The sequence below is a fragment of the Oryza brachyantha genome, chromosome 4, assembly GCF_000231095.2.
Source record: "Oryza brachyantha chromosome 4, ObraRS2, whole genome shotgun sequence".
Taxonomy (NCBI): Eukaryota; Viridiplantae; Streptophyta; class Magnoliopsida; order Poales; family Poaceae; genus Oryza; species Oryza brachyantha.
In genome coordinates, this window is record NC_023166.2 from 9,773,006 (window position 1) to 9,787,884 (window position 14,879).

At 41.7% G+C, this 14,879-nt stretch overlaps 1 protein-coding gene and 1 long non-coding RNA gene across 3 annotated transcripts; one reads left to right on the forward strand and one right to left on the reverse strand.

Annotated features, from left to right (window-relative positions):
- Window positions 1-3,373: 3,373 nt before the first annotated feature.
- Window positions 3,374-14,798, reverse strand: LOC107303971. Of its 2 annotated transcripts, XR_001549997.2 has the most exons (6): window positions 14,676-14,798; window positions 11,630-11,740; window positions 10,197-10,309; window positions 9,560-10,039; window positions 4,069-4,246; window positions 3,374-3,990 (listed from the first exon to the last, which is right to left on the reverse strand). It is a non-coding gene; the product is annotated as an uncharacterized LOC107303971 (long non-coding RNA). The 2 variants fall into 2 exon arrangements; XR_001549996.2 differs by having other exon boundaries at window positions 3,374-4,246.
- Window positions 10,275-11,072, forward strand: LOC102700422 (protein LITTLE ZIPPER 3-like). Its single transcript, XM_015835839.2, has one exon. The coding sequence runs from the start codon at window positions 10,467-10,469 to the stop codon at window positions 10,740-10,742; it is 276 nt and encodes a 91-aa protein (XP_015691325.1). The 5' UTR covers window positions 10,275-10,466; the 3' UTR covers window positions 10,743-11,072.
- Window positions 14,799-14,879: the final 81 nt, after the last annotated feature.

Genomic DNA, 14,879 nt, shown 5'->3' on the forward strand with positions numbered 1-14,879 from the left:
GTTCGGTTTGTACTACGTACGTAACGTACGTGGGTGTGAATGCTCATACAGCATAGTAGTATCCGTTTTCAACCGTACGTAATACTAGTAGTCTACTACAGTAGTGCATTCTGCTCTACCAAAAAGCATATCTAAAGTTTCAATAGACTACTTGAGTTACTTTTTTGTTTATACTTATGCTTTATGTCAAAATTTAAATTTTAAAACTTAAACTTAAATTTAATTTTGAGTTTTTTATTGTATATTATTTTCCTGCATTTGATTTTACATCACTAAAAACGGATATTTAAATATTTTACTTATACTTAATTTTAGGCGATGGTACTAACCGTACGTTGTAATAACGTATTCAAAGGACGGAGGAATGCTTATGAGGTTTAGTCCTCGCCTTCGTCGTGGCTGTGGCTCGTCGACCGGCAATTGGGCATGATGATGGCATAGCCGCGGATGCATGTAGCCAGCGTACGTCCGCGCCGGCAAGATGCCCATTGATCCCTCGCTCCGTGTCGATCGATTGCATGTAACGCCATGATGAGTCGGGGGCCGGATAGGATATATCGGAGGAGGGAGCATCTCTAGCTTTGTTTGACTCCAAACGAGGGCATGCGCTTCAATGCGATACCATTAATTTGTTGCCAGGAACCAGAGTTTCCTCCTGTCGATTCGATCGTCAGGGCCATCGCTACCCGGTGAGTGATACGCCGATAAACGTGTGCGTATGGCCATAACTTCTTAAATTTCTTCCAAAGTTTGTCTTAGGGCGAGTACAATATATAACGTAAGCGGTTATATTGCTTACATTAAGAAGATAGAAGAAAAAGAGAGAATAAAAAGTAGCTACATATTATACCTAACTACAGCACAGGCTCCAAAACACTAAATACGTATGAGAAATGGATCATACATCAATGATACAAGTTATAGCACAATATATGTTTGTGTATGTTTATGTGTAACTATTGTACTACAAGTTAGTTCTATGCAAGATACTAAGTAGCGGTAGTAACGCCGCTATATCGGCGCAATTGTGATATCAGCCCACTTTCGCTACCGCTATGAGATAACGGGCTAGATGTAGCATACCAGAACTTAGCGGCCGCAATTACAGTTAGCGAACCGTAATAGCGTCCGCAAAAATGATTTAGCAGGCTGCAATCACAACGGGAAATATGTATGTAATCCTAATCTCAGCCCATCGCTTCACCCATGTCTTCTCGTATTTCCATATAATCATATTGTCATGACTCACGAACACCACGTTGCTTGCGCCATACAGCGCTGCTCGGCTGCCAGCGGATCAACACCGGTGGGCCAACTAAGCGGTGAGCGGCGGCTGCCGTGGCTCGTGATGGAACAACACATTAGCTTTTAAGTGCACATAAACATCTATCTATGCTCTTCAGTTAGAAGTGTACTGTGTTTTGTCACTAATTTGTTTGTCAACTGCTTTATGTATGTGTTATAGAACCATTATTCATCTACACATAATCAAATATATGTCTGATTATTAAATATTGTTATTGGAACTTAGCGCCCGCTATCTGCGATCCACTATGTAGAACTCAATCCACTACCACCCCGCTATTCGCTATTTAGTACCGGCTCTATGTTAACTTTTAATGACATGAAAATATTTTAGAGCTAGTAGTTATCTCTTCTCTATTGAGCGTGTTTTAATCCTATCGGACCCTACCTTCCGTAAGAAAGGAGGTGAATCCCGCATAGGAGCGATGGGCCTCGAGCCTTTACTGCCCTCATTAAAATCATATGAGCCCTCACTAAGATCTTGCTAAAATTATATGTTAAAGATTAATAAAAATAGAGCTATATCTAATTTGTTTAGACATCTCTGGCATATTTGATCAGATCTGCCACCATCTATAAAAGTTATCACGACAAACTGAGCGGCTGTCGTCGATAGGTGATATACACGTATACGGTATATACCCTTGTAAGAACTGTAGTAAATGACTTCATTAAGCTAAGCGAACAAAAGTTCTCCGTGTAATACCGATCTGACGCCCAGACAAGTTTGCTGCGAGTCTACAACTGCAGGTCCAGATAAAAGAAAAATGCAAACCGCGGGGGCCAGATTAATAGAAAAAACGAGTAATTCCCCTGATCGTGTTGCGTCGTTTCTCGTGGAATTCGTGTAGAAACCTCCGCGTCCAAACACGGCATCATTCTTCGATCGGGTCGTTCTCGCAGCAGTTTTGGAAGGTAGCAAACGCACGCCGGGGATGGATGTATCGCCTCGCCGCGCAAAGATCCACACCTTAATCGAGTGTGAGTGCTGCCTGCCCGCTCGATAGGCTAGCGTAGCCATCATGCATGCCCCCATGCCACTACGCCAATAAAAAAGAAATACTCCTATCTGTATAGTTTCAGGATGATTTTTTCCCTTGTTACGTAAAATGTTAAACGGTATTTATAAATATAAAATAATTTATAAATAAAACGTTTATATACATATTATTAGTGATCTAAAATCCAAAATAAAAAAAATAAAATTTAATAAAAATAATTTAAAATTTGGTTTATAAATATAAATATAAACAAAAACAAAAAAATATGATGTATTACTCCTGCCGCCTACGACCGACCACAGTGCTACTGCTGTACTGTACTGCACATCATGCGTGCGTACACACTCAACACAAACCGTAGAGTACATATACGTAGCTGCTAACTACCTAACTCTTCGCTTTCACCATGTGAGCATGCAGCGGGCAGCATGGAATTAGGCCACAGCTAGCAGTACATATAAGCACATGCAGGAAATTTTTGCTGGTTATGGGTTCGGTTGCTCGAGTCTGCAAGCTCCATGAGTAAAATTTCTTCGCCATACCGACTGACACGGCTAACGTGTTTGGATTTCCTTTGTGCTATGCATGCTATGCTGCTAGCTGGTATGGTTGGCCGGGAGAAAAGTTTTCCATGGGGCGAATTGATGCGCCACATTGACCGGCCCTGTCCTGCCTTTTCGCCAAGGTCCATTCATTATGCCCACGCATATCTAACTTTCTGCCCCCCCCCCTCCTGCCCATGTACTTCATTGCATCTGCCTTCTTCCATCATGCCTTTCTAGAAACCATGCAGCTCATTATTTGCTGCCCCTGATCTGATCAGGCAACAGCTTCCTCCAACAGGCACAGCTTTTTATTCAAAGGGAAGATGTACGTGTGAGCTACGTATGGCTACATGGGTATGGGAGATTAAGCAGGGGACGCTTCATCCAATTGTGATCATGAAAATAGATTAGTTGTAGTGCAGCTGATGTGCATTGGCTAAATAAGATCATCGAAAGATTGTTGCAAAGCACAAGTACCTTTCGCAAATGCAGCAAGGACAACCAGTTATTTGCTGCTGCAGCTAGAACAATTTTCATTTCCAGGGAATCTTTCTTTGCAACGCATGAAGCTTTTTCCCCTTAAAGATAAAAGAAAGGGGGAGAAACACGCTGACAACATTAGCCACTTCGAGTAAGATTTGCCTTTCATTTCCATGATCATGATCGCTAAACATTGTGTACCAGCAGTAGATTCTACCTAGTGGGCGGCGGGATCGGTAAAGATCTCTCCGGGGAGCAAAAAGAAGAAGAAAAAAAAAGAGGTGAGGTTGGCATGAGCACAAGAACTGGGAATCCAAATGATGGCTTTGCTTTTAATTGGTGATCATGGTTGTACGCTCGTACTCCCCTGGAATCTTAATTGCCTGTCTCCATGCATGGGCAGCTCCAGCCGCTTGCAAACTGCGAAGCAAGCTGGGACGACGACTCCTCCATAGCATCCGTTGAAATGGATGGCCATGACAGTTGGAGGTCGCTACTGCTACCGTGTCACAGGGAATCATTACACCGGTGAAAACATGATTTCATACGTACGCCATCCATACGTGCAATGAAGTTTTTTTTCTCAGGATTGAAACAGAAAGCGTTTTAAAAGCCTCGAGAGCACAAGACCGTCATTTCCAGCATTCGTCAATTAGAAACTGCGAAAGTTTTAAATTTTTTCAGGTATTTAAACTGTGCATACCAGTTTGTATTCTGTACTGTGTGGTTATATATACCAGTCATCAGCTGTAAAGAGGCAGAAGTTGATCAGTATTCACCGGTTGTCTGCTCCGATCTCTCGTCTTGGTTTATTCAAAAGATGCCTCCCGATCTCCTGTGTTCTCTGAAAAAGGTATTACCACAACTTGCCCAGCCTGGACCACGGTTCATTGGTGACATGGTCTATCAGTCCATCTGGGAAAACATAGCAATACTATTAGAGAAAACAATGCAGATATGCAGTTTGATCCATCTAAATTTCACAGACATAAAACGGAGTTTGAGGGCATCTGCAGTCCTCTCCTCGGCGGCTCGACGGACCACAACAGAATGCCAAGTACTACTAGTAGTAGCTTGCATTTGTGAGTTCCAAATGGGGATAAGCGTAATCCGTCTGTCTCCACAGGGATTCCCCCCTGTGCAAAGCTAGGGCCAAGCCTGTGTTTTAGGCCAGGGAGTTGTATTAGCTGCTGAATTGCTCTTATATATGCAGCCTAGAGAATCCAGGACTCCAGGCTGTACAACATCATTGCCTGCTTTTCTTTTTCTTCCTCTCCCATTCTTTGCCCCAATCCAAATACTCGGATTTTTCTTCGGCTTCACGGTTTTTGTTTATTGTTTTCTTGACTCAAAGATTCTGTTTATTGTAACAATCACAAGATCGCACTCATCAAGATGTGAAACACTTTATGTTTATAAGCAAAAATTTAAATTTTTCGCTTTAAATTGAAGTTGATTTTAAGATTTTTTTTCATTATAGTTTACTTTTCAGCCTTTAATTCAGATTATTAAGAACACATGTATAATAGTTTAATTTCTAAATTATCTTTCCTTATAAATATATCGTTTTATCTTTTTCCTCGAACACCCAAACGATGGCCACCGTTGTTTCTTTTTTGAAACCAATAACAAGTGTGGTGTAGGCCAAAGTGACAAGGATGAAAAAAAGGGGCAGGAGTAGATGAGAGGGATACTCCTATGTCCTACTACGGCACGCAGTAAAAATCTCTGTGTGAGAGAGAGAGGAGAGGGTAAAGAGAAGGCACAATTGTGAGGCATTCAATTGGTGGAAGAGGGATCATGATCACCTGAGGCTGGTATTAAAGGAAGGGAGGGTGCAGTAAGTAATAATAATCCTGGTAAAAGAAGAGAGGGGAAGAAAAAACAATGGAAAAAAGGGGAGAGGAAGGGGGAAATGGTGTGTGATGATGAGCGAGGACCCGGAGATGAGCCATCATTACGAATCTTGGGCCGTCCAAGGCCCATCATCATCATCATTTGAAGCCTTCGTCGTACGTCCCTCATTGGCTCGCTCACACCATCTCTTCTCGCTCTCATTCGCTCTACTGCCAATTTGGCTTTGCCCAGCTGAAATCATTAGACCACCTCCAATGGGTATCTATAAATTATCTAGATATACTATATAATTTTTTAATAGAAGAGAGATAAAAACTATTATGAGCTACTTGCTAAGAGCTAGACCATTGAAGAAGTTGTCTTTTAGAGCATTCCTAACCCATAACACTAGATATGGTTTCTATATACTTCTCATCCTCAAGAAACTAGTACTAGACACTACTCTTCCAATGCAAACACCACTATTCCACACTTAAATTTAATGCTACTTATCTTACATGATATCTTGGATGTTACGTAGAAACTATGTCTCATACAAGACATGGTTTCATTATCTTTCCTTATTTATTCACTTGCCACATCATTTTTTATCTTATGTGGCAACTTATTTAATGCTATGGACACCATCCTAGTCATTGGATTGAGAATGTCCGGCATTCTCAACCCATAACACTAGATGTAGTTTCCATAAATTCCACATCATCAAGAAACTAGTACTAGACACTACTCTTTCAATGCAAACATCACTATTCCATACTTCAATTTAATACTACTTATCTTACATGATATCTTGAATGTTGTGTAAAAACCATGTCTCATGTCAGACATGGTTTCATTCTTTTTCCTCATTTATTCACTTGCCACATCATATTTTATCTTAGATGACAACTTACTTAATGTTATGGATATCATTCTAGTCATTAGGTTGAAAATGCCATTAGAATGTTTAGAATAGTATGGCTCAACTAGCTGGCACAAATTACTGCGGGTATCCCCTGTCAAAAGGCAACGGAAGAGGTTTGCGCCGCAATGCAGGGCTCTCTACTCTCTTGAGCCGCCCCTCGTTGAAAAGTTAACGAAAGCGTCCATAGGAGAAGCTTTATTTCTCAATCATTAACCTTTGTTACCTCCGTTCATGAAAGATTTTATCTTTAATACAAAAAATATTCTACAAAGACTTTATTTTTAGAGGAACCGTTGCCTGAGATTTCGAGTAAAATTGGTAACAATTTATTAGGGCCGTAGAAAGCGAGGAGTTTATTGGAAATTAAAAAGCGAAGGATATATTAGTCTTTTAGTTGTATATTGGTGGGTGTGAGATAAAAGAGAAAATATATCTTTTGGGATGGACGTATTAATTTATTCTACCTTTACCAACTTTTGTACTAATGCATTCCTCCAACTAGCACATTTCGTGATATATCTTATACATTTTTACCTCCTTATTTTTTTTAAAAAAGAAAGAGCATAATCCATCCTATTATATGACGAAAAGAGTAATATTTGAATAACTGATCCAAAAAACAAAATCAACTCTAAGCCTAGTCTCAAAATTCAATTTTTTTTTGATAAACTAACAAACAGACGGTGAGAGTGAGCTGTATGGAAACATCCCAATAGCGTTGTTAAATTTAGCTCTCCATATCTACGTATTAAGAGCATCTTCATAACATCCACACTATTCCCTATTTATATTTCTACACACTCCAACGAACTCTCTATAATCAAATTAATATTATTTCAGTCAAAAGAATTCATAGCATTTCAATCAAATTCGCTGGAAACAGAGACACAAATCTCATGGGTGTATTTGGGGATGTTTGGACACTTATTATAAATAGTAAACATAGACTATCAATAAAACACATCCATAATCTTGGACTAATTCACGAGACGAATCTATTAAGGCTAATTAATCCATGATTAGCCTATGTGATGCTACAGTAAACATGCGCTAATTATGGACTAATTAGGCTTTAAAAATTTGTTACGCGAATTAGCTCTCATTTATATAATTAGTTTTATAAGTAGTCTATATTTAATATTTATAATAAGTGTCAAAACATCCTATGAGACATAAAACAATTTTTTAGCTCCATATAAACATCCCGCCATGAAGAGATAGACCAGCTAAACAGACCTTGGCCAAATGACAACCCAGATAGACAACCTAGCCTGTCGACGCTCCTATTCTGTATTGTTCGCAAATATAGTAACTTTTACAATTCAAAATGTCTTAAAATAGAACTACTTCTTCACCTACTTTTCTTTAAATCTCAACGAATCCCAATTTTCCCCTTTTCAATCTGATCACCTGTTTTTTTAATCAACCAATCACAAAAAATTCTACTTATTAAATAGCATAGTAGTTATATGTTAGATATGGATTAATTATTGGAATAATAAACCAAATAGCCAGATGCTCTGACTCTGCAACAAGCCATGTATCTCATGTATCTCAAGCATTGGCAAGCGTGCATTGCCATGTTTGAAGCATACATATTTTTTCAAAAAAAAAAGCAACTTGCAGTGAATTTGAACGGGCTAAGTGTTTAAATTTATTTTTAAAACCTGTTTTTACATTAAGTGAACACATGCACAAAGTTAAAACCAAATATGATCTCATAATCAATGTATATCATCTAAAGACTCAGAGTATGTGTAAAGGTAGAGTTAAATATATGTTTTCAACCAATACCCAATTTTCTTTATTACTATTATTTCTTTTTCTACTCACCCGCATACAACACAATTTCCTTCACTCAATACTAACCGTTGACTCTAACCCGTTAGAGCACGTATACTCAGCGGCGGAGGTGGCATGGGGCTTAGGGGTCTTCAACTCCCATTACCGGTGCCGATCCCATAGAGACTCCCCTAAGTCCTCCTACAAATTTTCTCCATGGTTTCATGAGATAGGGATGGAGTTCTTCAGTTCGTGGTTGAAGGTAGAAGATAAAATTAGTTGGACCGTTATGAAAAGAAGCCTAGCAAATTTATTTCCTTGGCCTAACCCACTTAGAACACAACCATCAACATTCAGACATCCATTTTTATCTGTTTCTATCCAAACCGTCCATTCTCATCCCAATCCACACCCCTCCCCACCACAATACCCTAATCCTCACTCACACTCACCCAATCCCAGGCGGCTGGCGATGGACAATATATGCACGGAGCGGCGGAGGCGGTCGTCAGCTGGCAGCCAACGGCGAGCGCATAGGAGCGGGCCGAGCGGTGAGTGGCCTACGCACGCAGTAGGGGTCGGCAGCCGCGCGTAGCATGGCAGGGAGCTCGGCACATGCGGCATGGCAGAGGGCGACAGGGGCGTACCCGCACATGGCAACCGATTTGGTCAGCCCCCTATGATTTTTTTTGGATCCACCCTTGCGTATACTGACATTTATTATTTGACTCTCTTCATCACTACACAAAGTGGAGGAAAGAGAACGGATGTAAGAAAAAACGGTTGTTATGTATGACAATTACCTAGAGTTGACTTTTAACATTTATTGTATGAACTTTTATTTTATTGGGTGGATAAAAAGAAAACGAAGGTAACAGAAAATAATAATATGAATTCTTGTTAGAGATGTGGATCAAAGAAGAATCAGCTCTAGCTCTAAATTTGAATATGCCCTAATATGCATAGCAACGGCATTTTTATCTCCTCCATATCGTTATACTTCCTCCACATGGGGATCAGTCGAGCACGTAGAAATGCTACCACTACATAAGCCATAATTTTTATTTGATGCGGTTGGTTTTTGATTTATGTTTTATATTTACTAATTATTTTGTTATTATTTGATCTATTGCTTAAAAACTTAAAAAATGACTTATAAATTTACATATTTGTAGGTAAAAAAATTAAATAAGATAAACAGTAAAAATCAACGTGTTAAATAAAAGGAAACATTTAGCTATATGGTGATCAGGACTTCAGGAGAGTTGGCGAACACGGCTACACGTGCGCCTAACAAGGCTTGGGTAGCCGGCTAGCCGCGCCGTGGTGCAACGCAACGGTGCGGGCGGGGTGCCGGTGCCGGAATGGTGGTGTGCAGCGCAGAGGAGGAATAAAAACGCAGCAACCGTCACGTGAGGGCCGGACCCCCACGGAACCCCATCAATAGCCACCATTTACGCCGTCTCCTCTCCCCTCCCCTCCCCTCCCTGTTCCGTCCCCCTCGCGTTCAAAGCCCTCATGAGAGCGCGGACAAACCCCCCCTAATTCCTATACGTACGTGCAGTGCAACGCCCAGCCATGACACGAGCTTTGGTGGCCTTTCTCTGCGCCTATAAATAAGCCCCCCGACCCCCTCACCACAGCGAGCAGCTAGCACGGACAGGAAGGAAGAAGCACACACATACCAATACCAGCAGGAGTGCACCACTGCTCCCCTCTGTTGTTCCTTGCTCACCCTTTTTGCCCTCTTGTTTTTGCCTTTCTGCCCCCCACAAGCGACCGACCTTGTTCTCGTAGCTTAGGTTTTTAGCGGTTTAGCCTTCTGCTTCGCCTCTCGTCTCCAAACTCCCCAGCAGCGAGCGGCATCATCTGATCAATCACTGCTTCCACACGACCGCACCGAGGTGATGCTCTTAGTCCCGTCACTTTTGCTTTTTTCTCTTTGTTTCTTTCTTTCTTCCATGGTGATTTGCTCTTCTCGCTTTGCATTTGCATGCACAATCATGCGCGAGGGGTGCAAAATGGGGCCTTGGCATCCACTTTCTCGGTGTGTAACGCTTGGTGCTTGGCATGCTTTTTGTTTGTTTCTGCTTTATGCAACTATAACCGTCTTGCATGCGATCTGCAGCCTCCGTTACCATTGATTTGTTTGTGCTTTCTGCAAACTGTTTCTTCCATTAGCAGTGTCAAGAGCATGTTAAATATGGGTGTAATTGTAACTGTATGTTTCAAGTGTGACTCTGTTTCCTTTGCTCATACAGAAGCTTCAGTTTCTATTCTGTTTTGCCTCACAATGTGCATAGGAAAGTACTATTAGCTTACCTCTGATGATGTTACCAAAGCAGGGACACCCTGAGTTCCTGGATATTTTATTGGATCTCGAGCACAATATACTTCACTGTTTCAGTGTGATGTCCTTTTATTTTTTTCTCTCTCTGCAGACACAGCAGAGTACATATTAACATGAGACTCCAGCATGCAAAAAAGCAATAAAAAAAAACCCGTACTGCAACCGAAGTCCGAAACAGGGGTCCACACAGTGACGCCACATGGCTGCTAACTTCGTTACCCTGTTGTTGGTAGCAGGGCAAGATGGACAGGCTGAACGCGAAGCTGTACCTGCAGAACTGCTACATCATGAAGGAGAACGAGCGGCTGCGCAAGAAGGCGCTGCTGCTGAACCAGGAGAACCAGGCCCTGCTCTCCGAGCTCAAGCAGCGGCTTGCCAAGACGGCGGCCACCAAGGTTAACAGCAATGGCAACGCCGCCGCCGGCGGCCGCGCGCCCCTCCCCGACCTCAACTCCGCCCCGCCGGCGCACGGCCATGACAAGGGGGCGCCCAAATCCAAGAAGACGATGGCAAAGTAATGCAGGCTTCGCAGCTGTCATGGACTCATCATGATCTATGTAGTTTGTAGCCGTCAAGGGTTTTAGCTCTGGGAGTCAGGAATGATGTTTGCTTAGTCTTTAGCTGCATGCGCGCCTAGTGGGTTTTAGCAGGGTCCTTACGGATGGATATGTAGAGCTAGATCAACTAGGAGTATATATACATAGTTGGGTCGCTGTGTGCTACATGGCAGTGATGTTTCAGCAGCTCTTGCTTTCCTGTCCTGGCTTTCGACAGCACCACTCGAGCCAGAATATGCAAATGTCATTTACTGCTTGTTTGATGATAATGTGCCGGGCTAATTTAATGCATTATGCTACTTTGGATTCTGCCTTATCCGTATGTTGAAAACCTTTTTGTGCAAAGTAAAATCTCATAAACCTGTGAGCAGTTTCAAATCAAGCCCACAACTAATGAAGTATGTATGCTCTCATTTGGCACATTTAAGAGTTATGCTTTCTTTTAGGCATATTCAAGAAGGGTTGTAAAAACAGATCAGATATTCTTTAATTGGGATGGCCTAATGAACCGTAGAAAAGATATGATGTTGATCGTAACTGTACAAGAATTGTTGGCTTCATTTAATGAAAAATGGAACTGGAGCTGATAATCTTACACTTTTGTCTCCTGGTCATTGTATATGTATTTTTAGTGTTAAGCAGGAGGCATATACATCTTGTTAAAGGTATCACACTTCATGATTAAACACTATTACGTACAATATATGCATACTCTCGATACTTTCTAAGGGCCAGAAAAGAGGCGCTATCTAAACATTTACGTAATACAAGTAACCTCAAGGTCTTAATATGTTTTTGTAACACAGCAGCAATATATATAGGAAAACATCGCCAAAAAAACAACTAACCTCAATCATAATTATCCGCCTTCGTACCGAGGAAGCAAAACCAATGAGAAGTAGTCCCCATCTACTAATGATATGCCAATGAGCAAATAGGAAGTAGTAATCTCCAGTAACCTACCAATGAGAAAAAGGGCATCTCAGCATGTGGAACACAATGTGCTAAGTATAATATTTCTTAATCACACCAGCCATCAGCTTAATTATAATAACCTGACCACCTGAAATCAATTATTATTAAAATGTTTGACTATACTAGAAGAAAACATATAGTAGTACTCCATATTGGCGATGAATGTATCATTGCAAATGCCAGTACAAGCGCAGAACATATTTGTTCAAGCTTAATCCTAAGGAAAAATGTAACACTTTCTGACTTTCTGTGGTGGAAAATGAAACATAAACCATTTTTCCACTGCACTATAATTGTTGAATTTCACATGTATTTTCTGATACACCCACAAGCCACATTCCTGAGATGCACATAAGAATCACTATTCATTCCTATCATGACTTCGCTTTGTCCCACATATCCAAGAATCCAGGAGATATGGATAGAAAATACATATTACCATTCCTCGATCACATCAACACATCATCCTCTGCTCAACTGCGCCCATCCACTACAGTTTCACCACGAAACATACAACTGACTACTACAGTGGTATAGCTCTCCACTCAAACCTTTGGTCCGCGCTGTGGCCTCTGAATTGTGATGCTTGCACAAGAAATATTCTGGGTTTACGAGAAGCTTTTATGATACTTTGAGCTGCACACTCGTACAATACAACCTCTTTAAGCAGCTAAAAGCAGGGTACAGAACAAGGATTTATATGGAACAACCAAGTATACATAAGTTGGATGTCCATACCAGTCTCAAAGCCTGCTTGTAATTTCTCCACCATTGATTTAGAAGACATGAAAGGACTTCTGAATTAAGGATATCCAATTGGAGAGTGACTATTCTTAAATTTCACCAAAAGATGACATGCATGGCTAATATGCAGGACCTCTTGCTTCCATGGACCATGATTTTGGCTTGCATTCCCAAAAAAAACCCACATTAGGATATTAAAGAGTTCATTTCAGGACCATTTGGTCTGGGCAGCCTATGCAAGAGGCCAAACAAAAACATGAATGCAACCTGGCACCTGCCAACTCTGTAAAAATACTTGCTCTTCACTACGAAAGTGATAGTTTTGGATGTCAACAGATGTACATCATGAACAAGGACAAGAAGAAATGAGTATAGCTGTACAAGATCATTGCAAAACAGTGCCCAACCACGTACTTCCTCCGTCCAAAAAAAATTGACTACTTCGAACAATTTCAGACAAATTAACATTCAAGTAAAATGATCTCTATGTCCTATCTACTTACCCTTTTGGTGATGAAAAGATGTGCAATAATTGTGTATGCCCTATTTAATCCGATTTCTTTAATTCTTAGTCCTAAAGTAGTCACTTATTTCGGGATACAATTTTTGGCCAAAATGACAACTTATTTTGTGATGGAGGGAGTATTATGTATCCTTACAATCAAATGCATCCCAGTGCATAGCCGATCATTGCCTATCATTAACATGTCCATAATCCCATTTATTTGGCAGATTATATCCAATTGAGATTATGTGGCATAGCAGTATTTAACATTTTCAGACGTTTCTTATCCATGAACTATTATACAATACAAGTGGGTTGTAATTCTTGCGTAGTGCAGTGTATAATAGTATCACTAGATGAAGATTCAGCTATCATCCCTGCTTCAAAACAGTTGGGATTTACTGTTCGAGATGGAAATCTGAAACAATTATACATGAGAAATGCTAGTTTCTTAAGGGAAATGCCCTGGTAGCCCTAAAACATCTTGTTAAAAACTACCAATGCAGTGCAAAACCAGGATAAGCGTTAATTATGTGTGTAAAAATCCACATTAATAAAATCATCAATCAAAATAGAGGGAACCTGTCTTAGATAAAAGAAGCGATTACATCATATAGGCTTATACGCAAGCTAAACTATTAAGCAACACACCTTGCGCAGTTTCCCTTCCCCTTTTCTACTTCCTTTTTAAGTAACTTGCATTCTTCCTTTTTGTTTTAACCTTCTGTAACAGCCTAAAATGTCCATATCGTGGTAACAAATAAGTTGCATTTATCTTATAGTTCCATCCACTAGCCGTAGAATGCTTGCCGGCCACAGAGAATCAAACCACAAATGTCCTATTAGAAAAATAGCTTAGCACAAAGAAACTATCGTCAAATTCAAAGCCTAAGAGCATGGCTAATAATATAGCTAACAAGCTGGCTATAAGACTTCTTGTAGTTTTCTTGTAGCCCACTCATATAATGGTTAGCTCTTTATCTTTAATGCATGACCCACATGTCTGTTTTACATGTTGTTTTGGTCCTTGTGCCTGAGCTGGCTATAAGCTTATAGCCAGCTTCTCCTTTCTCTCCTCTCTTCTCTCTTTTACCTCAGCATTTAGCTGGCTTATAGCCTACTATTATACTTGCTCTAAGCACCACGAAGTCCCTGTACGACAAACCCCACGCAAGCATCCATGTGGCTACAATTCTAATTTGTCACAAACCGACCAAGCGCAAGGTCAGCACGTGTCAGGCCCGGGCCAGGACCAGGACCAGGTCAGGTAGACAGAGAAATCTGGATTGATGGCAACACCACAAGAACACCTGATTGCTTGTTTGAACTATCTCGGGCTGCTGGGCTACCCGCTCTTCCATTCCACTCTACCCCAACACCACAAGACCACAAGCATAATGATCGCCCCCGTATGCAGGCAGGACGCGCAACTTGAGCAGTGGAACAAGGCGGGATGGAGGAACACGATCCCCTTTAATTTCCCTACGGAATCATTCGCGCACGGCGGCATCCGGGGGAGGGAGCCCAGCCCCCCTCGCGGCCGGCGGAAACAGCGTTTCTACCGATCGCGACCCCCACGGCCGAGGGTAATTGGGCGGGCGCGCGCGGGGCGGGGGCGTCGGTGCAACGGTCGCGTCAAGAGTGAGATACTCGACGCAGGGGATGCATACCAGGATGGCCGCCGGCTCGCGGTGGCGCGTCGCCGGGCGATCTCCCGTCCGGCGGTTGGCGAGGAGGGGCCGGCGGTTCGTCTCCGCCGTCTCCGGTTTGGCTGCCTCGTTCTCCTCCCCCCCTCCACGCAGATCGCTTGCTCGAGTGGAGCAGGCTAGATGGGCTCAAGTGGAGTAGAATGGGCTGGGCCATATTACTGCAGC

Bases quoted from the DNA above. Each gene is read 5' to 3' on its own strand.
- LOC102700422 (XM_015835839.2), top strand. From the start codon at position 10,467: ATGGACAGGCTGAACGCGAAGCTGTACCTGCAGAACTGCTACATCATG.